Genomic DNA, 24797 nt, shown 5'->3' on the forward strand with positions numbered 1-24797 from the left:
TCCAGCGTTGTCTGGTGACCTGTGAGAGTGGGTGGTCACTGATGGGCGTCCTGTGTTGTCTGGGTGACCTGTGAGAGTGGGTGGTCACTGATGGGCGTCCTGCGTTGTCTGGGTGACCTGTGAGAGTGAGTGGTCACTGATGGGCGTCCAGCGTTGTCTGGTGACCTGTGAGAGTGGGTGGTCACTGATGGGCGTCCTGTGTTGTCTGGGTGACCTGTGAGGGTGGGTGGTCACTGATAGCGTCCTGTGTTGTCTGGATGACCTGTGAGAGTGGGTGGTCACCGATAAACGTCCAGCGTTGTCTGGTGACCTGTGAGGGTGGGTGGTCACTGATGGGCGTCCTGTGTTGTCTGGGTAACCTGTGAGGGTGGGTGGTCACTGATGGGCGTCCTGTGTTGTCTGGGTGACCTGTGAGGGTGGGTGGTCACTGATGGACGTCCAGTGCTGTCTGGATGACCTGTGAGAGTGAGTGGTCACTGATAGGCGTCCTGTGTTGTCTGGATGACCTGTGAGATTGGGTGGTCACTGATAGGCGTCCTGTGTTGTCTGGATGACCTGTGAGAGTGGGTGTTCACTGATAGCGTCCTGTGTTGTCTGGATGACCTGTGAGAGTGGGTGGTCACCGATAAACGTCCAGCGTTGTCTGGTGACCTGTGAGATTGGGTGGTCAACGATGGACGTCCAGCGTTGTCTGGTGACCTGTGAGAGTGGGTGGTCACCAGTGGTGTTCCTGTGTTGTCTGGGTGACCTGTGAGATTGGGTGGTCACTGATGGACGTCCAGTGCTGTCTGGGTGACCTGTGAGAGTGAGTGGTCACCGATGGACGTCCAGTGCTGTCTGGGTGAACTGTGAGAGTGAGTGGTCACCAGTGGTGTTCCAGTGCTGTCTGGGTGACCTGTGAGAGTGGGTGGTCATCAGTGGTGTTCCAGTGCTGTCTGGATGACCCGTGAGAGTGAGTGGTCACTGATGGACGTCCAGTGCTGTCTGGGTGACCTGTGAGAGTGAGTGGTCACCGATGGACGTCCAGTGCTGTCTGGATGACCTGTGAGAGTGAGTGGTCACTGATGGATGTCCAGTGCTGTCTGGATGACCTGTGAGAGTGAGTGGTCACTGATAGGCGTCCAGTGCTGTAAGGGCGACGTGTGAGAGTGAGTGGTCACCGATGGACGTCCAGTGCTGTCTGGGTGACCTGTGAGAGTGAGTGGTCACTGATAGGCGTCCAGTGCTGTTAGGGCGACTTGTGAAAGAGGGTAGAGTCTGATGGGCGTCGAGTTCTGTCGTGCTATGGTGACCACCCACCTGTGACCTGCTGCGAGGCCATAGCGAACGGAATCATCATAGTGTTTGAAGTAGTGAATCCAGGTTCTAAGTAGTGAAAAGTGGATTTTGAAGTACTGAAGAGTGGCGTTTAAGGTAGTCAAGGAGGATTCTTAGCGGTTCTGAGTAGTGAAACGTGGTTTAATAGTTTAGAGTGGTTAGTAAAGGAACACCACGACACTGTAGCTTACCCACCAAGGTCAACAACTGAAGCTGATGTCACCATTGGTAGTCAGTTATGTTCTGCATTCACACTCGGGACTAAAACATTAGCACTAACTTTAAAGGATTTGAACAAGATATGATGTTGTCACAGGGAGACTCATAAATGCCATCCAAAAAGTTCAGCTTCCTCAGAGAAGAAGGAGATTTCGTCACCCATCCTACGCAACCAAGTAGGATACGATGACATGCATCAACCAAGTCGCTGGGTTGCTTAAGACCTGTTCTATACCTAGATCTTCACGGGACCGCTGCCGGATAGACTAAGCAAGTGACATGGATTTAAGGCCGCTTTCAACATTATTTCAGTCATATGATGGCATGTGAGATTAATGTCTAAATGACGCAGGTTGTAGACGTTTATCTCGTTGGTGAAACTAACTAGCAAGGTTATGATGCTGACTGACCATGATTCACAACCAGCGGATCCATGCATGGCTAAGGGACGCTATTCTGCACAACGACCGACAGCGACCAAGATTGCGACCCGTTCTTACTGCATCTAATTAAGGCCTAGGTGGATTAGGTGGTGGTGATGATGATGATGAGTTCGGCTTAATCCCACTTTGAAGATGATGATGATGATGATGATGATGAGGCGGGCTTAATCCCACTTTGAAGATGATGATGATGATGATGAGTTGGGCTTAACCCACTTTGAGGTGAGGTGAAATGAGGTTTAACGTCGCGTCCAAGATTATTGCACTTATATAGCGACGTGCATGTACGTGTGTGTTTGTGTGGCTGCTTGTACTAGTCCGGACTGATGCCGATTTATAGTGCTATCACACTGAGATACCATGCCGCAGTTTAACATGAATACCCAACTCAGACACAGTATACTGACTCCGAGCCGACCAGTCCTTGTTTTAGCCCCTTAATGACGAGCGCCAGACAGGGTAACAACAAGTACCATCTTTAAACGTCTTTTGGTATGACGCGGCCGGGGATCGAACCCCGCTTTTTCAGCTCTACCACTAGACCACGGAGGCGGTAAACCCACTTTGAAGAAGAACATGACGATGATAATGATGATGATGATGATGTTGACGACTCTTTCTACTCAAGATCCATGACAAAACCCTAAAAAGATTCACTTACCAGACAACAACATTTGTTTATTATGAATAACAAAGAAAAAACGAAATGATTCACTCATTCGCTTCAGTCCACACCACTTGTCAAATCTAACAAACATTTGTCCGGGAGCGACGAAAAAGAAAACTTAATGCGGAATAATTCTATCTCACGTGCAACACGAATAAACAAGCAATCAAGAGTCGAGCGGTCCCTTTGTACTTTCCTTTGATCACAAGATTCTGTACTCTGCCCCCGGCCCATCATTTCGTCTTTGGTTCATGGCTACTGTTCCCGGTAAACGCGCCTTCGGCTTACGCACGAACCCAGAGATCCCCCACCTTGCGTTGTCTGTCTACACCGTCCACCTTTAGCTACTGTGTATATAAGCTTCCAATACTAACACTCGCATTGTTTCCCAGCCTTTTTATTTAGTCTAATCGAGCCAGCATCGTAATGTAATCGGCTTGATAGTCCCCGCGTTGCTGCAGAGTCGGGAGGGCTGAAGTACAAAACGCGTGCATAACTGTCTGAAAATAAGCGATATTGTTGCCTCAATTAACTACATTCGCGATCGCTCTGTATTAATAAACCATTCCTCTTACAGTTGGAATCAAGGGGGGTCTTAAACCGTTCCTCTTACATTTGGAATCAAGGGAGGTCTTGGAGTGTGCAGCTTGCTTTTGCCAAACGTTACATTAGGCAGGGAAAACGGTTCTGTTTCAGTCCAAAAAGGTAATCATCTATCGGTTTTTAAGCGTTGACTAATCAGGAAGTATCAAGTCAGGACGGAAAGGTTGACCCGGTCTTAGTTCCAAGCCTACGAGCGTAAGGTTAAACATAATTGTTTTGGTATGATTAAAAAGCGATTTTCAGAGACTACTATAACGCCACGGAATAGGTCAATTTTAAGTGGCAATTCATTATCTCTTGGATATGACGTCACAATGACAAGGCGAATGTACTTCCGCGTGAGTGCGACAGATATAGTCGCACCAGTTAATTAGGAGCGTCACGAAACAGGTTATAGTCGCGTCCTTCTCACTGTTCACGTGTCTTATAGTCCCTGATAGATCGCAGTCAGTAACGAGAGTATATGTCTGTTTGTTGTTTTACCCGCACTAAATATTCTAGGTATATGGTGGTGGTCTGTAGATAATCGAGGCTGGACGAGACAATCCAGTGATTGATATAATGAGCAAAGATCCACGCAGACGGGTTACGATGACACGTGATCAACCAGCTCAACGTGTATTGCCATCCGATTCATGAATTAGCCTCGCACGACCAGCACATGTTGCCAGGGATCCCATTCTAACCAGGAACCCTGGAGGCGACACTGCAGTATGGACTACAATGTAAACAGCACTACTCCGACGATAAGTGGAACCTTCACATCAATAGGGCAATAACATTAGTGGAACCTTCACATCAGTAGGGCAATAACATAAGTGGAACCTTCACATCAGTAGAACAATAACATTAGTGGAACCTTCACATCAGTATGGCAATAACATTAGTGGAACCTTCACATCAATAGGGCAATAACATTAGTGGAACCTTCACATCAGTAGGGCAATAACATTTGTGGAACCTTTACATTTGTAGAACAATAACAGTAGTGGAACCTTCACATCAGTAGGGCAGTAACAGTGGAACCTTCACATTTGTAGAACAATAACATTAGTGGAACCTTCACATCAGTAGGGCAATAACATTTGTGGAACCTTCATATCAGTAGGGCAATAACATTTGTGGAACCTTCACATCAGTAGGGCAATAACATTTGTGGAACCTTCACATCAGTAGGGCAATAACATTAGTGGAACCTTCACATCAGTAGGGCAATAACATTTGTGGAACCTTTACATTTGTAGAACAATAACAGTAGTGGAACCTTCACATTAGTAGAACAATAACAGTAGTGGAACCTTCACATCAGTAGGGCAATAACATTTGTGGAACCTTTACATTTGTAGAACAATAACAGTAGTGGAACCTTCACATCAGTAGGGCAATAACATTTGTGGAACCTTAACATTAGTAGAACAATAACAGTAGTGGAACCTTCACATCAGTAGGGCAATAACATTTGTGGAACCTTTACATTAGTAGAACAATAACAGTAGTGGAACCTTCACATCAGTAGGGCAATAACATTTGTGGAACCTTAACATTAGTAGAACAATAACATTTGTGGAACCTTCACATCAGTAGGGCAATAACATTTGTGGAACCTTTACATTTGTAGAACAATAACAGTAGTGGAACCTTCACATCAGTAGGGCAATAACATTTGTGGAACCTTTACATTTGTAGAACAATAACAGTAGTGGAACCTTCACATTAGTAGAACAATAACAGTAGTGGAACCTTCACATCAATAGGGCAATAACATTAGTGGAACCTTCACATCAGTAGGGCAATAACATTTGTGGAACCTTTACATTTGTAGAACAATAACATTTGTGGAACCTTCACATTAGTAGAACAATAACATTAGTGGAAGCTTCACATCAGTAGGGCAATAACAGTGGAACCATCACGTCAGTGGAACTTTCAAATTCAGTGAAGCCATAACATCAGTAGAACCGTAACATTCAGTGGACCCGTAACTTTAGTAGAACCAAAACAGAAGTGCAGCCTTCACACAAGTGGAACCGTTACCATACCACCAGTAACGGGTACCAAAAGTTTGTACCGTAACATAAGAGGCGCTATCAACGTGATGACAACTCAGATTAAAAGTACTGTACCCGAAATCTCAGTTGTGTGAAATATATCTTGTAAGTACAGTACCTTCCACCATCAAATGCACCGTCGACCGTGAGCACCATTGTAGCAGTACCGTACTTTAGGTTGGTTTGTTTAACGCCGCACTCAGCAATATTCCAGCTATATGACGCCGGTCTGTAAATAATCGAGTCTGGACCAGACGATCAAGTGATTAATATCATGAGCATCGATCCACGCAATTGGGACACGATGACATCCATCAACCAAGTCAGCGAGCCTGACCACCCGGTCCCGATTGTCGCCTCTTACGACAAGCATAGTCACCTTTTGCGGCAAGCATGGGTTGCTGAAGACCTATTCTACCCCGGATCTTCACGGGTGCCGTAGCTTAGGACAACTGTAACATCAGGCACAGTGAGTGAGTATAGTTTTACGCCGCTTTTAGCAATATTCAAGCAATATCAAGGCGGGGGACACCAGAAACTGGCTGCACACATTGTACCCACGTCGGGAATCGAACCCGGGCCTTCGGCGTGACGAGCGAACGCTTTAACCACTAGGCTACCCGACCGCCCCTACATCAGGTACTGTATCCACTATTAACTCCAGTATCTTATGAATTTAACAGCCCGTCGATCAATATTACCCTTAAAGCACTTGGCGCCAAATAACAAATGACCATTCATGGAACAAATTGTGCATTAAATCCTGCTCGACATGCCCCGTAATGTCATATTGTCACGATTACAAAATGAAACAGTTCAAGACTGTATGTAGTATGAGAAACTGATAGCTAACTATGAGTACACAGTGTTAGACGGTCATCCCCTCAGCTCTTTGAGACGTGGATAATTGTATTTAGTCAAACTGTAACAGCAAACGGTGTCGCATAAATGTGAAAAGAGGGGAGCCGACACCATCATCAAAAGAGGGGCAAAGTGAAGACAGTATTGCTTTTCCCCATAACTCAAAAGACTGATACTCCAGAAATCCCTTTGAATATAGGATTGTGTTGCGTTCAAAGAACCACGAAAGACGCGAACCGCCTTGAAAGGTATTTCCACTATATAAGCATATTACTGGTGAGTATCGAGACTGTATGCTACTCGCCAGCCACATAACAAAATGTCCTTTGTGGAGGAAAATTTGCCCTTAGTTGTGTTCGTGGAATTTGCCTCTCTGGTTTAACAAAGAGCTTTAGGGAGCAACCATATTATTTTCAGAGGGTTGGATTTTCGTTCCCGACAAATAATTTGTTACCTGATTGTTTAGAAACATGACACTTTTTTACCTACTCGGAGTCGGCATCAATAACGCTTTGATCTGTTGATTCAATAAGTTTATTCAAAATTGGAGGAATATGTCCTCGGACTAGAATGTCTTTTCGGATAAATTCCGGTTTTTAAGAATTGGTGGTTTTGAAATTTATTTCTCATCTGGCGTTATACGATTTAACCAGAATGGAACAGAATGTGTTCTTTTAAGAAAGATAAGGTTGTTGATCGGCGTGTGTGCATCCACGATAATCCGATGTGTCATATCTCCATGACTATACTTACCCTGAACGCAATCGCTACCATGGCTTTTGTTCTGGGCCATATTTGAATGAGAGAGATATAACACACTGGACAATCGAGGATGATGTGTGTGATATATTTTGTTTGTTTGTTGTTTTACGCCGCACTCAGCAATATTCCAGCTGTACGACGGCGATCTGTAAATAATCGAGTCTGGACCAGACAATTCAGTGATTGACATCATGAAAATCGATCTAGGCAATTGGGATACGATGACATGCATCAACCAAGTCAGCGAGCCTGACCACCCGATCCCGTTAGTCGCCTCTTCCGACAAGCATAGTCGCCTTTTACGGCAAGCATGGGTTGCTGAAGACCTATTCTACCCCGGATATTCACGGAATGGGTGTGATATGAAAACTCACGCTCACGCTCGTCAATGTAACTGTGGTTGGAGTTTCATATGAAGTGAGTATCGGGGACAGTGATAGGCAAAGTCAGCGAGTCTGACCACCCGATCCTGTTAGCCGCCTCTCACGACAAGCATGGGTTGCTGAAGACCTCTACCCCGGATCTTCACCGGTACATCGTGTACCAATGCTACAAATACAAGACCAAACAGTATTTTGACAATCATAATTGTCAGTGAACACGTGGATTTTCTAAGTATCACTTATGTGAAGAAAACTTAACAACCACCCATGCCATAATGGTTTGGGATGGTTATTCCAATACAAACATTTCCGAGGTAGAATAGGTCTTCAGCAACCCATGCTTGCCGTAAAAGGTGACTATGCTTCTCGTAAAAGGCGACTAACGGGATCGGGTGGTCAGGCTCGCTGACTTGGTTGATGCATGTCATCGATCCCAATTGCGTGGATCGATGCTCATGATATTGATCACTGGATTGTCTGGTCCAGACTTGATTATTTACAGACCGCCGTCATATAGCTGGAATATTGCTGAGTGCGGCGTTAAACAACAAACCAACCAACCAACCCATACAAACAAATCAGTAGGGTTCTAAACCACCTGCGCGAGCTTTGACCTATGAGCGGAGGTGAGCAAACGATAGTGGCAGATCTTTATGCTCACATGCTGTGAACAAATGTAAACATAGGTAAACACATTTTTGGGACGAACAAGATATCACCGGACATCAAAGAGGCCGCCAGATCCTCTCCCCCCGGACTCTTGGTTGAGGGGGGTCGTAACGAGCGATGGTTATACAGGCTTACCCTTTGCATTGATTAAGTGAGTTGGGTTTTACGCCGCTTTTTTTTGCAATACTCCATCAATATCACCGCGGGGGACACCAGAAATGGGCTTCACACATCGTACCCTTTTGGGGAATCGAACCCAGGCCTTCGGCGTTACGTGCAAACGCTTTAACCACTAGACTAACCCCCCTCCCCCTCCCCCCATTGGGTTTCAATTGAGTGTATAAAAGATTTCAAGGACTTTCACCTCAGCTGAATGTTTGATTTGACGAAAATATATTTTATTGACAAACTAGATGTAAACAATTCTCATGAAACTCGAGATCATCCTCGTGTATGGTGTTTTTATAATATTGTTTTTTAATTACATTTTCAAAGTTCAATAGAAATGTATTATATTCTATAATCGGCGATGTTTCGAGCTTGCTACCTACCTGCGTTCGAAACAGTGGCCATTTTTATGAACAATAACAATAGCTGAAACCGGGCCCCGTTGCCCAAAGCGAGCTTTAAAACTGCTTTATTTAGTTCAGCCATGTATATGTCATGTGATATAAACGAAACCATGCAACATACATTATAGTGAGTGAGTGAGTTGGGTTTAACGCCGCTTAAACAGTATTCCAGTTATGTCACGTCGTGTCAGCTTAATGTGGGAGGAAAGCCCGAAGTGATGGAGGTCTCAGACGTTAACAACTTCGGTGAAACCCACGAGCACGGGTATGGTGCTGACAAACCTAGAAACATAATCGGGGCGAACCCACAATCATAGGTTTCTGGCGTGCCCAAGGGACGCAACTCTGCCCAGCGAATTGCGGCGCCATAGACGACTGGGCCACTCATGCCCCCCATACATTATAGGGGCGAAAGGGTAGCCTAGTGGTTAAAGCGTTCGCCCGTCACGACGAAGACCCGGTTCGATTCCCCACATAGTACAATAAGTGAAGCCGTGATATTGCTAAAAGTGGCGTAAAACCATGCTCGCTCACTCACTCCTTAACGCTGATGAAAACGCGTTCGCTCTCAAATTGAGGTTGTTTTGGGAATTCAGGCTCATGGTCCTGTTTTCCGTCACTGGTTTGCCTGGTCCAGATTCAAAACCTTAAAGGCAGCTGATGTAGCAGGAACAATGCTGATTCCCGCAACATCAGCGTCAACGAAACAACTACACGCATATTTGGAAAGTTCATGAAAAAACAAGGGACAATGGGCAATGTTGATTTATCACTGAGTGAGTGAATTCTTACATTCCTGTTAGCAATATTACTGAGAACTGGGAATGTTTGATGTGGATGTCAATGTTGTTAAAACAGTTTCTCCAATGATCGATCCCTTAACCATCAACACATTATTCTCCAACATAAAATCAAATGCCACCAAAACCACACCAACTGAAATATCATCTTCAAATTCCGATAAATGGCCGCATTGGGTTGTAACTAGATCGTCCGTTCTGCCCAAAACAGCATTGAAACTAAACTATCTCTAACCACTTAATTCCTAAAGGACTTCAAGCCAAAACACGCGGCCGTTTGATCCCATTGAGCAAGGGTCTTTGATGAAATGAATCACGAGCGGAGGAGGCACACTTAGCCTTCTCTGTCCCCTCTCGAGGATAAGAGCCTCTATCCCATTGTAATGACCCCTTTGGTCAAAGCCTCACCCCAATCGGACTTAATCGATAGTCCCTCAACTCCTTCATTCGGGAAACACCATCGGGACCTTTTGAAGTTCGTGACTTGCGGAAAGCCTATGTAAGGTGACATATTGGCGTTCGAACATTACTGGTGCTCAAGTGGCTCCACTCCGCAGGCCTCATATTCGGCTTTCATTTCTTTCAACTCTTAATAGACTAACAGGCAAACGACGATAGACACTCAGTCCTGCAGCTATTCTATTGTGCTTTGAACGCGATACGAGATTAAGAGTAGCTGCGTGGTCTTCTAAGTCTGGCGGGGTGTGTATGACGTCATCGATTCTTGTTGACTATAGGGGAGATAATTGTTGTTGTGAAAGCGGTATCGACCCGACAGCACATTACATACTGAGCGAGCACCAGTGTCATCCAATACGTTCAACTCTGTATCAAACCAGGGATTCATTCAAAACGACCTACTCCTACTACTGATAAAACTCAACATTGCGACTGCTCGTACACGGTAATAAAACAGGAGGTTAGGAGGGATGTAGGGTTAAACCTATAAACGTATTACCTTCTCGTTTGGTGATATGTTATAAATACAATACCATTACTAGCTAACGCAAAGTGGTTCGCCAACTATTTGTTTGTTTGTTGTTTAACGCCGCATTATTCCAGCTATATAACGGCGGTCTGTAAATAATCGAGTCGGAACCAGACAATCCAGTGATTGACAGCATGTGCATCGATCTAGGCAATTGGGATACAATGACATGCATCAACCAAGTCAGCGAGCCCGACCATCCGATCCCGTTAGTCGCCTCTTACGACAAGCATAGTCACCTCGTCAACAATTTTCTTTCATCTTGCTCTTGTGTGTTAACGTGTGATCAGTGATCCACCAAGCACCAATTCCACCCCCTTCCCAAAAAGCTGTATCTGCGAATAGTAAAGGATATATAACCAAACATTGGGGTTCCTTTGGTACTAAAAGAGTTAATCATCAAGAAACAGGGTTCCTTTGGTACTAAAAGAGTTAATCATCAAGAAACAGGGTTCCTTTGGTACTAAAAGAGTTAATCCTCAAGCAACAGGGTTCCTTTGGTACTAAAAGAGTTAATCATCAAACAACAGGGTTCTTTTGGTACTAAAAAAGGGTTAATCATCAAACAACAGGGTTCCTTTGGTACTAAAAGAGTCAATCATCAAACAACAGGGTTCCTTTGGTACTAAAAGAGTTAATCATCAAACAACAGGGTTCCTTTGGTACTAAAAGAGTTAATCATCAAGTAACAGGGTTCCTTTGGTACTAAAAGAGTTAATTATCAAGTAACAGAGTTCCTTTGGTACTAAAAGACTTAATCATCAAGCAACAGGGTTCCTTTGGTACTGAAAGAGTTAATCATCAAACAACAGGGTTCCTTTGGTACTAAAAGAGTTAATCATCAAGCAACAGGGTTCCTTTGGTACTAAAAGAGTTAATCATCAAGCAACAGAGTTCCTTTGGTACTAAAAAGTTAATCATCAAGTAACAGAGTTCCTTTGGTACTAAAAGAGTTAATCATCAAGTAACAGAGTTCCTTTGGTACTAAAAGAGTTAATCATCAAGTAACAGAGTTCCTTTGGTACTAAAAGAGTTAATCATCAAGCAACAGGGTTCCTTTGGTACTGAAAGAGTTAATCATCAAACAACAGGGTTCCTTTGGTACTAAAAGAGTTAATCATCAAGCAACAGGGTTCCTTTGGTACTAAAAGAGTTAATCATCAAGTAACCGTTCCTTTGGTACTAAAAGAGTTAATCATCAAGTAACAGAGATCCTTTGGTACTAAAAGAGTTAATCATCAAACAACAGGATTCCTTTGGTACTTAAAGAGTTAATCATCAAGTAACAGTTCCTTTGGTACTAAAAGAGTTAACCATCAGGTAACAGGGTTCCTTTGGTACTTAAAGAGTTAATCATCAAGTAACAGTTCCTTTGGTACTAAAAGAGTTAACCATCAGGTAACAGGGTTCCTTTGGTACTAAAAGAGTTAATCATCAAGTAACCGTTCCTTTGGTACTAAAAGAGTTAATCATCAAGCAACAGGGTTCCTTTGGTACTAAAAGAGTTAATCATCAAGCAACAGAGTTCCCTTGGTACTAAAAGAGTTAATCATCAGGTAACAGGGTTCCTTTGGTACTAAAAGAGTTAATCATCAAGCAACAGGGTTCCTTGGTACTAAAAGAGTTAATCATCAAGCAACAGAGTTCCTTTGGTACTAAAAGAGTTAATCATCAAGTAACAGAGTTCCTTTCCACACGAAAGGCTACCTTTCAAGAAAAGACTTGTAGTGAACACAATGGGCTAAGCAGCAATCAATAGGGCTCTATGGTAAAAAAGAAGGTTTAACAAGCAATCAACATGGTAGCTGTGATACATGAAGGGTTAACCATCATGTAACAGGATTTTTTCAGTATACAAAAGGTAACCATCAAGCTACAGGGTTCCTTCAGTACACAAAGGGTTAACCATCAAGCAACAGGTTTACTTCAGTACACAAAGGGTTAACCATCAAGCAACAGGTTTACTTCAGTACACAAAGGGTAAACCGCCAAGCAACAGGGTAACTTCAGTACACAAAGGGTTAACCATCAAGCAACAGATTTACTTCAGTACACAACGGGTTAACCATCAAGCAACAGGGTTCCTTCAGTACACAAAGGGTTAGCCATCAAGCAACAGGTTTACTTCAGTACACAAAGGGTTAACCATCAAGCAACAGGGTTCCTTCAGTACACAAAGGGTTAGCCATCAAGCGCCCTGACAGATAATAACGGTTTTGATCTTTCACCCTACACCGTGTTGACCCTGCAAGGGGATCGCCATGTTGACATGCACATTAAGAAAGATGAATGTGTCGGCCGCCATGACGCTGCCAGGGACGCAGGTCGATCATTAAGGTAACGTTCAAAAACTGTATGGTTATTTTCAAGTCTTTGAAAGACAGCCGCAGCAAGATAACACAGTCATGGTTAACTGAAAACTCGTCATTCAGACCGTACAGTGCGATACTCCGATGCTCGTACGCAGTAAACTGATTGAATGAGACTTTGCGCTTTAGCTGGTTGGCACTGGACCCGACTGGCCGTTTAGCCTTGATGGGGCACTGTTCACACATGTACATGAATCACATTGGGTAATTAGCTTGGAAACTTTACTTTCAACTTTTATCCAAGTCTCATTTGAAAATACATCGTAAACATCCATTGCTTGATATCCTGCCATTAAGAATTGATCATAGTCGGCTTACGTATAAAACATAAAAATGATCAGATAAAAGACACGAGGGCAGCTTAAATGCAAACGATGCGCCCGGTCTGTGCTTAAAATGCTTTTTTTTTAGGAATTCCGAAACTGAATGATTATTACATTTGTGTAATTTAGCAACAGAGTTAGGTAGTCGTGTTATGATTGTGCAGAGTTGCGTCCCTTGGGTATGAAAGGATCCTGTTTTAATCCTTTGGAATCCCATGTTCTCCATCCTGGATTTTAACATTGTGAAATAATAACATATACAAAACACTTTCAAGCTTCCAAATTTCCCGACACATAGTCAATAAATGAATATATTTCAACACCGCAGTCAGCAATATTCCTGCTAAGCCAACTATCTGTACATAATCGAGTCTCAGGATAGGCATACCAGTGGTTGACAGCATGAGCAACAACCCACGTTGTCCACAATGATGTAACCACCACATGACCCACGTGGCGTACCGGGTGGCGTATTCTGCCCTGCTAGTCCCTGGCTGACCTGATTATGTTTGTTTGGGGTTTTGGATTTTATTTGTTTTTTCGGCACCGTATCAAAACATACCCTATCTTCTCTGATAGGGTGAGCCGAATCGTAGTAACGCGCCCCATCTCTCTCTCTCTCTCTCTCTCTCTCTCTCCCTCTCTCTCTCTCTCTCTCTCTGAGAAAATGAAATGATCGCTTCCCAATTGTCAAGATACCAATAATTATATCAATTATGATCAATTAAAGATATCCTTGATAAATATTTCCACTAGCTACGTTGCTATTGGCAACATATCCACAGGGTGGGACCTCTGTATAAGGATATCAGGACCGTTTGAATGGCTTCCCAACAAACCACCACATCATGCGTGACATCACATGCGAGTCTCGACGATATCAAACAAATCCATGATCCTTTGAAATGAGTCATATCAAAGATATATACTGTTATCACTCAACCCGTATCAAAGGAGTCTGTTATCATTTTAAGATATCAAAGAATCGTATGATATGCTTTGTTACAAAAGAGAAGGAAATTAATCGTATAGTTTGGATATCCAACGCTAATGTGTCCCACCTTGCTTCGCAGAAGGCAAGGGGAATGAAAGACCAGCTCAAGCTTGGACTCCGTCTGGAGAGCGTTAGTGGTATGGTTGAAACATTTTCCGACACATTTTTGGGTCTGACTTTCGGAACGGTATTTCTATTGAGCTTGCGTTATCAGATCCAGCTAACCTCACGTGTCCGGAGTCACAATTGTGTTTGAATAAATTGAAGTGTTTCATGAAGTTGATTATGTTGTAAGGGTCGACTCTGCATACATGGATCTTGAATGTTGTAAAACAATTACTTGATGAATGTTAATCTGCAAATAGTGTACAGAAAAGGGCATCTCTTTCATCTTTTGAAATAACCGATAAAAAGGGTTGTCTCGGGCATTTGGTCGCCTCGTGTTCTCGTGTGCATGTATTGGTTATGTCCTGTCTGTGAGTGAGTGAGTGAGTTGGGTGTAATGCCGCTTTTAACAGTATTCCAGTTATATCGCGGCGTGTCAGCTTAATGTGGGAGGAAAGCCCGAAGTGATGCAGGTCTCAGACGTTTACCACTTCGGTGAAACCCACGAGCACGGGTATGGTGCTGACAAACCTAGAAACATAATCGGGGCGAACCGGGATTCGAACCCACAATCATAGGTTTCTGGCGTGCCCAAGGGACGCAACTCTGCACAGCGAATCGCGGCGCCTTGGACGACTGGGCCACCCGTGCCCCCGTCCTGTCTGTGAACTAAATATTATCGCGTAACTAGTAACACAGACCTGTCTTCAACCCTTGCTTTTACTACTACTACTTCTACTATTACTACTACTACTACTGTCACTTATAATTAACTCATCGCGATGCTCATAACATCAGTCACTGGATTGTCTGGTCCAGACTAGACTATTTACAGACCACAATCATATAGCTGGAATATTACTGAGTGCGTCGTTAAACAACAAACAATCGACATCCATCTTCTACCGCTGTCACTACAGCTGTTACTACTGCTACTGTAACTTGTACGACAGCTGGTGTTGCTATTACGACAACTAGAGATCCCCATACTACCACCAGGGAGTCTATACAGGGGGTCTTTGAATAGCTTCCTGCTGCTACTAACGCTACTTCTAATACAAATACTTCAATTAGATAAGTTTGTTTGTTTGTTTGTTGTTTTACGCCGCACTCAGCATTATTCCAGCTACATGACGGTTGTCTGTAAATAATCGAGTCTGGACCAGACAATCCACTGATTGACATCATGAGCATCGATCCACGCAATTGGGGTACGATGACATGCATAAACCAAGTCAGCGAGCCTGACCATCCGATCCCACTAGTCGCCTCTTACGACAGGCACAGTCGCCTTTAACGCAAGCATGGGTTGCTGAAGACCTTTTCTACCCCGGATCTTCACGGGTTAATTAGTTAAGTATTATGTAATCGTTGTCATGTGTTACTATAATATGTTATCGACTGCTTCTCCTGCTAGTTTAAGGAGCCCTGTTGTCTGAGGCGCATTTATTCGCCGTGCCGAGTTGCGTCCCTTAGGCGTGTCACTAACATATGATCGTGGGTTCGAATCCCACATTCGTCTTGATTATGTTTCTAGGTTTGTTAGCACCATACCGTGTTCGTGGGTTTCACTAATGTGGTAAACGTATGCCTGCATCAATATGGCCTTTCCTACCATGCGAAACAACTAAAATATTGTTGAAACACCGTGAAAACAAACTCACTCATCGACTGTACTACTTTTACCAATAAAGTTTCTAACTGCAACATCTACTGTGACAACTTCAGCTATTGCAACTACACCGGCAACTGCTAATGTTACGTTACTGTGATACTGCCACTATTCGTTCTACAATAATTACCACGACTTGTAAGGATGTAAGGATGTAAGGAAACCGGTAATCACGCATATCGCAAGATGAGGCCGAATAAATACAAAACGACAACAATCGAGGTCCCCATTCATTATCCCCATAACCTGAACGCAGGTCTCATGTGACCAGCATTCTCTGTAGCATAATTTCTTCCTTGAAGTTATAGCTGTCTTATGTGGAATTTCAAGTACGCCTTTCATGTCAGGCCGGTGATGTGCAACAATAACAGGTAGCTAGTCGTAGGGCAACAGTATCGCTTTTTAACCTTGAGATCCTGATTAGGGGCCCTTAGGACTAGCGTAGTAATCGGAGGAATTTTCACAGCGGGAGAAACATAACTATCGCTTGGGTTTGCCACGCCACTTAGTTTAATGGCTGTTGGGGCGAGACGAGACGCTTTCATGAAGGAACTATTTTGTTTACATGGTTTCTTTGGTAACAATTTAACAACTTTCATACCTCATTGATAGAAGAGTCACTCAAGGCTAATAACCCGAACTACTCACCCAGCCGGGCTTCCGTCGTTGCATGTGACGGGGCTGTGACGAAGTAACTTCCTTCGGAATTTCGGTTGTTCCTTAATGCCGCAGCTGTGAGTTGTGATCGCTATGTGACGTAACAACAATTGTCCCTGGCTGCCAAGTTCGTTAAGTTTTTCAGTGTTTAAAGTGATATCGTTCCTTCCTCTGTCGGCAGGTCCGGCATTTACAATCACGAGACACATCCATGAAAGAAGATGGTGAAGCTCCATTTTGTTACAAAGCCTGAAAAAGAAATAACAGCAATAAATAACACATAACAACGCCACGGCTCGTCGGTGTCAGAGTTTAAAAGCAACCATATACGTGTGGGTATTCATACAAACGAGAGAAAAAAACACTCTTTCAGATAAATGGCTACCTTATTCGTAAATCCATGAGTGAAAGAGCGGAAAAAACATACGAGTGGGTATTCATATGAAAGAGAAAAAACAGTTCTTTCAGACAAATAGTTACACATGCTACCTTAAACGTTTTCGTCATCTTCGTAGTGAAAACTGTAGCAACGTATCCAATAGGGTCTCAAAGCAAGATAAGGTTAAGCGTAAATAAGATCACTTGATTCGCAAATCAAAGGCTTGATCAAACTGGAAGTACAAGAGATAGAAAGGAACTCCCGCCTTTGAAAAAATCTTCCAATGGTAAGCAGGGGCCGAGCTCTTCCAGGACCAAAGAGATAAGAGCGGCTAAGATCAAAGGAAACACTACTCTAATGAGGCCTAACTCAGTATCGGTGATCAGGCGTGGATAGAAGGGAAGGGGGAGATTGGGGAACACGTAGAAGGGGGTACAGCGTCCGGCGAGAGACTAGAAAGGTATTAGCAATACGAAAGCTTATTTGGCGAACAGGCAGTTCGTGCCTTCACACAATCTGGTATCTGTGAGATCATCGGAGAAGGAGAGAGCAGTGTTTGGTAAACGGTAACCTACAACAAACCAATTTTCCTTTGATATCCAATCTCCAGTAAACCAAGCGTACCAAAGCATAAACAAAACTCAACGTTGTCTGAATGAAGGAATGGTCGGCTGCGTGTTGAGAATGGCACAAGTTGAGGAAACGGCGACATTGGCACCCCGATACTTATACAAACTGTTCCGCTAGAGAAGCGTGGGTATATTGAAGCGCATGCTTTCCGATGTTATCTCATCGAAATTGGATTAGAACACTGGCGGATCAGACAGTGGGGGTGGACGGTACAAGGCTTTCTAATCGAATAAACCACCGTTTTAAGCAAACTACACACGGGCGTCTATTTTCGGTAGGGTTTTCAATACGAGCGAGTGCTGGTTGAGCCACGCGTCGCTGATGTTAGTATCCATAATTGATAAATTGAGGACGCTCACGGGGAACGCTTATCTTAATAAAAGTTGGGGAGATTAAAGGCTACCATAGTAAACCGCCCTGAAGATCGTCAAAGGGCAAAGGTTAACCTTGTTATAGTAGAGTTATGGATCAAGAAGGAGTTTATAGACGTGTAGAAAGAAGGTAGTGCTGTTGGACGTCACATATATACATCCCATGGGCGTATTGTTAAGCTTATGCCTCGTGTCTGTAGGGAGAGGTAGAGAGATAAAGTCCGACACGCATATTACATATTTTCTTTCCGTTGAAGAACTTGATTCAGTTCGGACAGGAGCTGACAATGGATAGTCCTCATGATGTCTACAATTTCGATTTTGTACTGTAATTTTGATGTTATTCGGTTATCAATACAAACTATACTATCCATACTTCAATCCAAGGCAACCATGCTTGTCAAAGAGGCGACTATGCTTGTCGTAAGAGGCGACTAACGGGATCGGGTGGTCAGGCTCGCTGACTTGGTTGATGCATGTCATCGTATCCCAATTGTGTGGATCGACGCTCATAGTGCCACTCGCTACATTGTCTGATCTACACTCATATATTTACTTACCGCCGCCATATGGCTGGAATATTGCTGAGTGCCGCGTTAAACAACAAGCACACAAACAAACACGGTAGTAGTTTGCATACAAACACGAAGAATAAAATCAGAATCTTTTTCTAATACTCTGTGAATGGTATTGAGTTGTTTTTGTGATTGGGCATTGGTCTCAGTGTTGTTTTAGTGATGAGACATTGGTCTCAGTGTGTTGTTTTTGTGATTGGGCATTGGTCTCAGTGTGTTGTTTTGGTGATGGGACATTGGTCTCAGTGTGTTGTTTTAGTGATGGGGCATTGATCTCAGTGTGATGTTTTGGTGATGGGGCATTGGTCTCAGTGTGTTGTTTTGGTGATGGGGCATTGGTCTCAGTGTGTTATTTTGGTGATGGGGCATTGGTCTCAGTGGTGTTTTAGTGATGGGGCATTGGTCTCAGTGTGTTGTTTTTGTGATTGGGCATTGGTCTCAGTGTGTTGTTTTAGTGATGGGACATTGCTCTCAGTGTTGTTTTAGTGATGGGACATTGATCTCAGTGTGTTGTTTTAGTGATGAGACATTGGTCTCAGTGTGATGTTTTGGTGATGGGGCATTGGTCTCAGTGTGTTGTTGTAGTGCTGAGACATTGGTCTCAGTGTGTTGTTTTAGTGATGGGGCATTGGTCTCAGTGTGTTGTTTTAGTGATGGGGCATTGGTTTAAGTGTTGTTTTAGTGATGGGGCATTGGTCTCAGTGTGTTTCTTTAATTGTGAGACATTGGTCTTGAATTGTTGTTTTAAAGGTGAGACATTGGCCTTGAGTTTTAATGGCGAGACATTGGGATCGAACCGGGTCTAAAGTCTAAAGAGAAACGCCTTAACCACTAGACTTTCTACCCCCACAGTTCCTGGTTAGTACAGAAACAACAAAAACAACAAACAGACAATCTTTCGCAATCTCTTCTGCGATGTATTCCGTATATATTTGAAAATCCTACAGATGCCTTATCTGGTGAGCTGCTGGCGGTTGTTGCCCGACTTGGATACTAACATACGTAGTTCTCAGGGAAGCAGCGTATTACCAGCTTGTTTAATGCCTTTACTGCAGGTGGCACCACTGGTATATACAGGTAGCTGTCTTCGTGGTGTTTAAACACGTCTCCTAAATGAAGCGTTTCTCGACACATAGTGGCGACTTAGCCTGGGCTACCGCACCTGGGCAATGGTTGGGAACTCCTCCGATATCGTCCTCGGTGTGAAAAGCGTGCAGCACGTGAAACACGTGCTCCTTAAGTGTCTGCGATATGAAGCGGGAAACACTCGTTTTGCAAGAACAAAACGACTTTATAGAATAGGAATGATACTTCGTTGAGGTTACTGCGTACATATCTCATTCCAGCAGTTTATCGAGGGAACTATCTTCTCGCCACGGAGTACTACATCAAAACAGACAGACACACGTCCGTGAAAGGCGGAGGAATATGTGAACCGGTTGAACTTAGTTAAGACGTCCCAACAACTATTTGCATGTGTGCACTGATGTCTGCCGGCGGGCATCAGGCGACAGGTGCCCGCGTCATCGTCGTGTCATGATGGACCTCGTGGTTTATATTTACCAAGATCAAAACCAATCTCTGAGTCACAAAGCAAAGATAATTTGCTCCACTATGTTTTCTAGGAAAAGTGTCAAAAAACATGATGATTATGATAGATGTCTTTGTCAAAATTTCTCCATGCCAAGAAATCTTGGTGACTTTTAAACTCAAAACAGGACGTATTCTTGAATACACATAGGACATGTTAAGTCTACGTTAAGTCGACTCATATCCATGGTCATTAAGTTTAAACAATGGATATCACATTCAGTTTAACAGTCAGAAAGTAGGGCAGTGATTTGAGACCAACACTCCCACGATATTTCCTAACAACTAGTTATGTTCTGTGCCCTTCGTGTTAAAGGCAATTTAAGCAACGGTTACTGGTCGTTTACAGGTGCTGTCTTGGATACTAAATGTTTACCGTTAACACAACAAACCGTAAGATTCACAAAATACGTTGACATTAATGGGTAAAATATTGGCGAAAATATTAAATAGATAGTAACAGTCAAAGTGCTACTTCTGTTTCAAAGTGATGGCGAATATATGCGAAAGAGATTGACGTGCCGCGGACTTTATTTCTATTCGAGCATAGTTCAGGGGGTATGATTCTCTACGCCTGTTTACTGTTCGTTCAGTCCTGACGACAGGGGTTCGTAAGTTTATTTGTTTGTTCTTTAACGCCGCCATATTCCAGCTACATGGCAGCGGCCTTTAAATAATCGAGTCTAGATCAGACAATCCAGTGGTTGATATTGAGAGCAACAATTAACGCCGTCGGGGTAAGATGACATACAATGAACCTTGTCACTGATCACCCGATTCATTTGACAGACTCTTAATATATGACCCAAACAGGTTGCTGGGGTCAATTCTAACCCCCACGATGTTACAGCTTGTTTGCCATCGTATCCAAACTGTGAGGTGAGGTGAAATGGGGTTTAACGTCGCTTAAAGATTATTGAACTTATATAGCGACATGCATGCACATGTGTGTGTGTGTGGCTGCTTGAACTAGTCCGGACTGATGCCGATTAATAGTTCAAGCCCACTGAGATACCATGCCGCAGTTTAACATGAACACCCCACTCAGACACAGTTTCCGACTCCCAGCCGACCAGTCCTTGTTTTAGCCCCTTAATGCCTAGCGCCAGACAGGGTAACAACAAGTACCATCTTTTAACGTCTTTTGGTATGACGCGGTCGGGGATCGAACCATGGACCATCTGCTCTCCGGGTGGACGCTCTACCACTAGACCACGGAGGCGGTCTTCTATCCAAACAGTGACTGTCATCTATGCTCGTGGTACTTGCTTGCCTGGTCCAGAATCGGTCGTTCATACAGGTGTCATGAAATAACTGGAATATTGCTTACTGCGGCGTTGGACAACATTCACTCACAATCTTATTACCAGGTCTGGGAACGCCAGAAACCCAAGATCGTAGGTTCGAATCCCGATTGGCCCCGATTATGTTTGTCGGCAACATGCTCGCGTTCGTGGGTTTCATAAAGGGGTTAGCGTCTAAGACCTGCATCACTTTGGGCTTTCCTCCCACATTAAGGGACACGTGGCGATATAACTGGAATACTGTTCAAAGCGGCGTTAAACCCAACTCACTCACTCACTCATGACTGGAGATTCATTCATAGGACTCCGGGTCGTGGCATTCTCTAGAAATGGTTAAATTATTTGACGCACGACTGCCGAACACATCAGTACTCTGTGTGACCAGACTCAAGAACATCTGTGAATCACTGACAGTTTTTTCAACACCACTATAATTTGAAGATCGACTTTGGCTATAAAGTTTCAAGTATTACATGTCTCTTTGATAATATGTTAACCACATGTGAAGTGGATGGTTTATGAAAAAAATGTTTTTGAAAGTTGAGAGTGTTTGAAATATACTACATTTACAATTTTGAAATGGTATTTCTTACCGAGAATTTCTTCATCATTGCGACAGTAGTTAAGTAAGAATTTTAATTAGCAGTTTTTAAGATTGGCCAGATACTACACTTAAAAATAGTGTAAATAATACTAAAGTTTATTTAACTGGTATTAGTGTTTTGGGAAAACTTGGTACGTTCCTTAGTTCTACTTACTTAGAGTGAGTGAGTATTGTTTTACGACGCTTTTAGCAATGTTCCAGCAATATTACGGCGGGCAACACCAGAAATGGGCTTCACACATCGGAATCGAACCTGGGTCTTCGGCGTGACGAGCGAACGCTTTAACCACTAGGCTACCCGATCTGGCGTTAGCATTTTTACTTGTCACAGTTATCTGTTATTTGTTAAACTACGTTGTTTGACTATTTTATAATGAGGTCTGGCTCAGTTTATTGAGTATTTCTGTTGGTAGGTTATTACTTACATTATGATCTATATTAAATAAAGTGTCAATTGTACTTCAGGTGGTATGTCTGTTTTCTACTAGCAGACATTTATTGCATGTTGTAGGACATCTTTGTTATTTGTCTGAGTGGCACAGTGGCGTCTGTGAATCTTCTCGACACAGCTAGGGTTGTGAGTGAGTGAGTGAGTTGGGTTTAACGCCGCTTTTTTAACAGTATTCCAGTTATATCGCGGCGTGTCAGCTTAATGTGGGAGGAAAGCCCGAATTGATGCAGGTCTCAGACGTTTACCACTTCGGTGAAACCCACGAGCACGGGTATGGTGCTGACAAACCTAGAAACATAATCGAGGCGAACCGGGATTCGAACCCACAATCATAGGTTTCTGGCGTGCCCAAGGGACGCAACTCTGCACAGCGAATCGCGGCGCCTAAGACGACTGGGCCACCCGTGCCCCCTCCAGGGTTGTGAGCCCTAAGGGGCCTTTATATGACACAGTGACACTTCGTGAGGATTAACTACAGTAAAGTACGGTTATAACGAACTCAAGGGGACCACTAATTTTAGTTCGTTATAACCGTAGTTCGTTATAAGCATATATACAGCATAACTACAGCAAATAGTCGGGACCAAAAAAGTAAGTTCGTTATATCCGTCAGTTCGTTATAAGCGTGTTCGTTATAACCGTAGTTTACTGTATTTTACACATAAACACTTTCACTTACGAAACGTCCTGTATAACTTTCTTTTTAAAACCTTTCTACAAAGGATGCTATCGGAGGTTGTAAGGATCATATGTTTTATGTGAACTTCGTAACATAAATTACTTTGTAATCGAAATATATGTATTTTTTCAATCCTTAAAAAAATACATTCACGGCGTTTATGTAGGCTTCCGAGCAGCGTTCTCCTCATTAATCCTACATTAACTGTTATTTCTAATCTGGAATTACAAAATGAGACACACGGATCAAAGGTTACTGCGGCTAGGTTGTTTACATCCCCTTTAAAATTATCTACTATCATTCAAAGGTGTTTGTCGATACGATTTACCATTACAGAACACATCGTATTTTCTTAACAACTTATTTTAGTGTGAAGTTACTGTGTACCGTCGGCAAATGGCATTAGCCTCCAGGTGAAGTGATCCCGGATATGTCGTTCAAAGCAATTCCCAGCCTTTCATGTGGCAATCAATTTGGACCAAGGAGAAAATTAAAAACATATATTAAAAAAGGGTATCATATCGGTTACGTGTGAAAATGGAACGAAAGAGGTTCGTGAGAGAATACCTCAGCGCAAACGTCCACTTTATCTGGAAAGACGAGCCATGTGCCGCTTAACTCATTGATTATATTTTTATTTGGCCGAAATATGTGGAAAGTTCTATATTTGGGTTTACGATTTGGCTTGACTGGTGTTGGGATGTGTAATGGCTAATGGGGGTGGGCATGGGCGCCATGGGGGTGGGAGGATAGGGGTGGTGGATTGGGGTGTGCATTGACGGCGAGGGGTGGGGGAAAGGGGTCGGGATTGACGGCGGTGGGGGGGAGGGGGAGGGGGGTGACGGAGAAGGGTGGGAGAAAAGGGCTTTGATTGACGGCTGGGCGGGGGGAGGGGGGGGGCTTGGATTGACGGCGATGGGTGGAGTAGGGATGGGAGTGAAGAGTTTGGGGATTGACCGCGAGGAGTGGGAGAAAAAAACAGGGATTGACGACGGGTGAAGTTAGGGATTGGGAGTGGTGGAGTTGGGGATTTGAGGAGGAGTTGGGGATTGGGAGTGGTAGTTTGGGGTGGGGAACGGGTTTGAAGTGGGGATTCGGAGTGCGAGTTTGGGGTGGGGAACGGGTTTGAAGTGGGGATTCGGAGTGGTAGTCTGGGGTGGGGAACGGGTTTGCCTCCCCCCCCCCCCCCCCCCCCCCAATCCCCCAAGGATTTTTTTTATAGAAAACAGTTTTATTAGAATCATGAAAATACAAATTGGGGGCAAGTGATACCTGTACAAATATTTGCCCCCCCCCCCCCCCCCCGTCAAAAAAGTTAACTACGGCCTGGGATTCGATTGTGGGACGAGGTGGGAATTGGGTATTCGATTGGGGTAGGCGGTAGGGGTTGGGGATTGAGTGTGGAGCTGTGGACTTGGGGCGGCGAAGAAGGGGCCAGGGGTGTAATTTGAAGGCGTGGTTGCAAGCGGGAAGCATTGATGCAGTTAAGCGTTAACGCAGAGTGTACCTGTTCTGAGGACACACCACGTTACACTATGTACCTTTACTTCTAATTATTGAATGCCGCCACGCGACACATCAAAGGCATGTGGGCATGGATGATTAATAACGGTGCCAGACCGCGCGTTGAGGCGGCATCAAAAAACATCTAGTATTCCGACAGACGAAATAGTTCGCCAAACACGATCTTCGGACTTGGAGCCAGATCAAAGAGAAGCCGCCGTCAAGTGGTCTTTGGCAAAGTGCGAAGCAAACAGCAGTA

The 24797-nt window shown here is 43.8% G+C and overlaps 1 protein-coding gene across 2 annotated transcripts in view; it reads right to left on the reverse strand.

Annotated features, from left to right (window-relative positions):
- LOC124138980 (palmitoleoyl-protein carboxylesterase notum1-like) overlaps positions 1 to 24797 on the reverse strand; it is a 51064-nt gene that overhangs the window by 22085 nt on the left and 4182 nt on the right. Inside the window, exons 1-2 of one of the 2 annotated variants that reach the window (XM_048384409.1) lie at positions 16942 to 17040; positions 16444 to 16701 (exon numbers count right to left, since the gene is read on the reverse strand). In XM_048384409.1, coding sequence (XP_048240366.1) covers positions 16444 to 16688 — 245 coding nt within the window. In that variant the 5' untranslated portion in view covers positions 16689 to 16701; positions 16942 to 17040. Of the gene's footprint in view, positions 1 to 16443; positions 16702 to 16941; positions 17041 to 24797 lie in introns of those variants that run through there. The other variant, XM_046505909.2, reaches the window with a different exon arrangement.

Source organism: Haliotis rufescens, unplaced genomic scaffold (genome assembly GCF_023055435.1).
Source record: "Haliotis rufescens isolate VD_foot unplaced genomic scaffold, xgHalRufe1.0.p SCAF_5, whole genome shotgun sequence".
NCBI classification, from domain to species: Eukaryota; Metazoa; Mollusca; class Gastropoda; order Lepetellida; family Haliotidae; genus Haliotis; species Haliotis rufescens.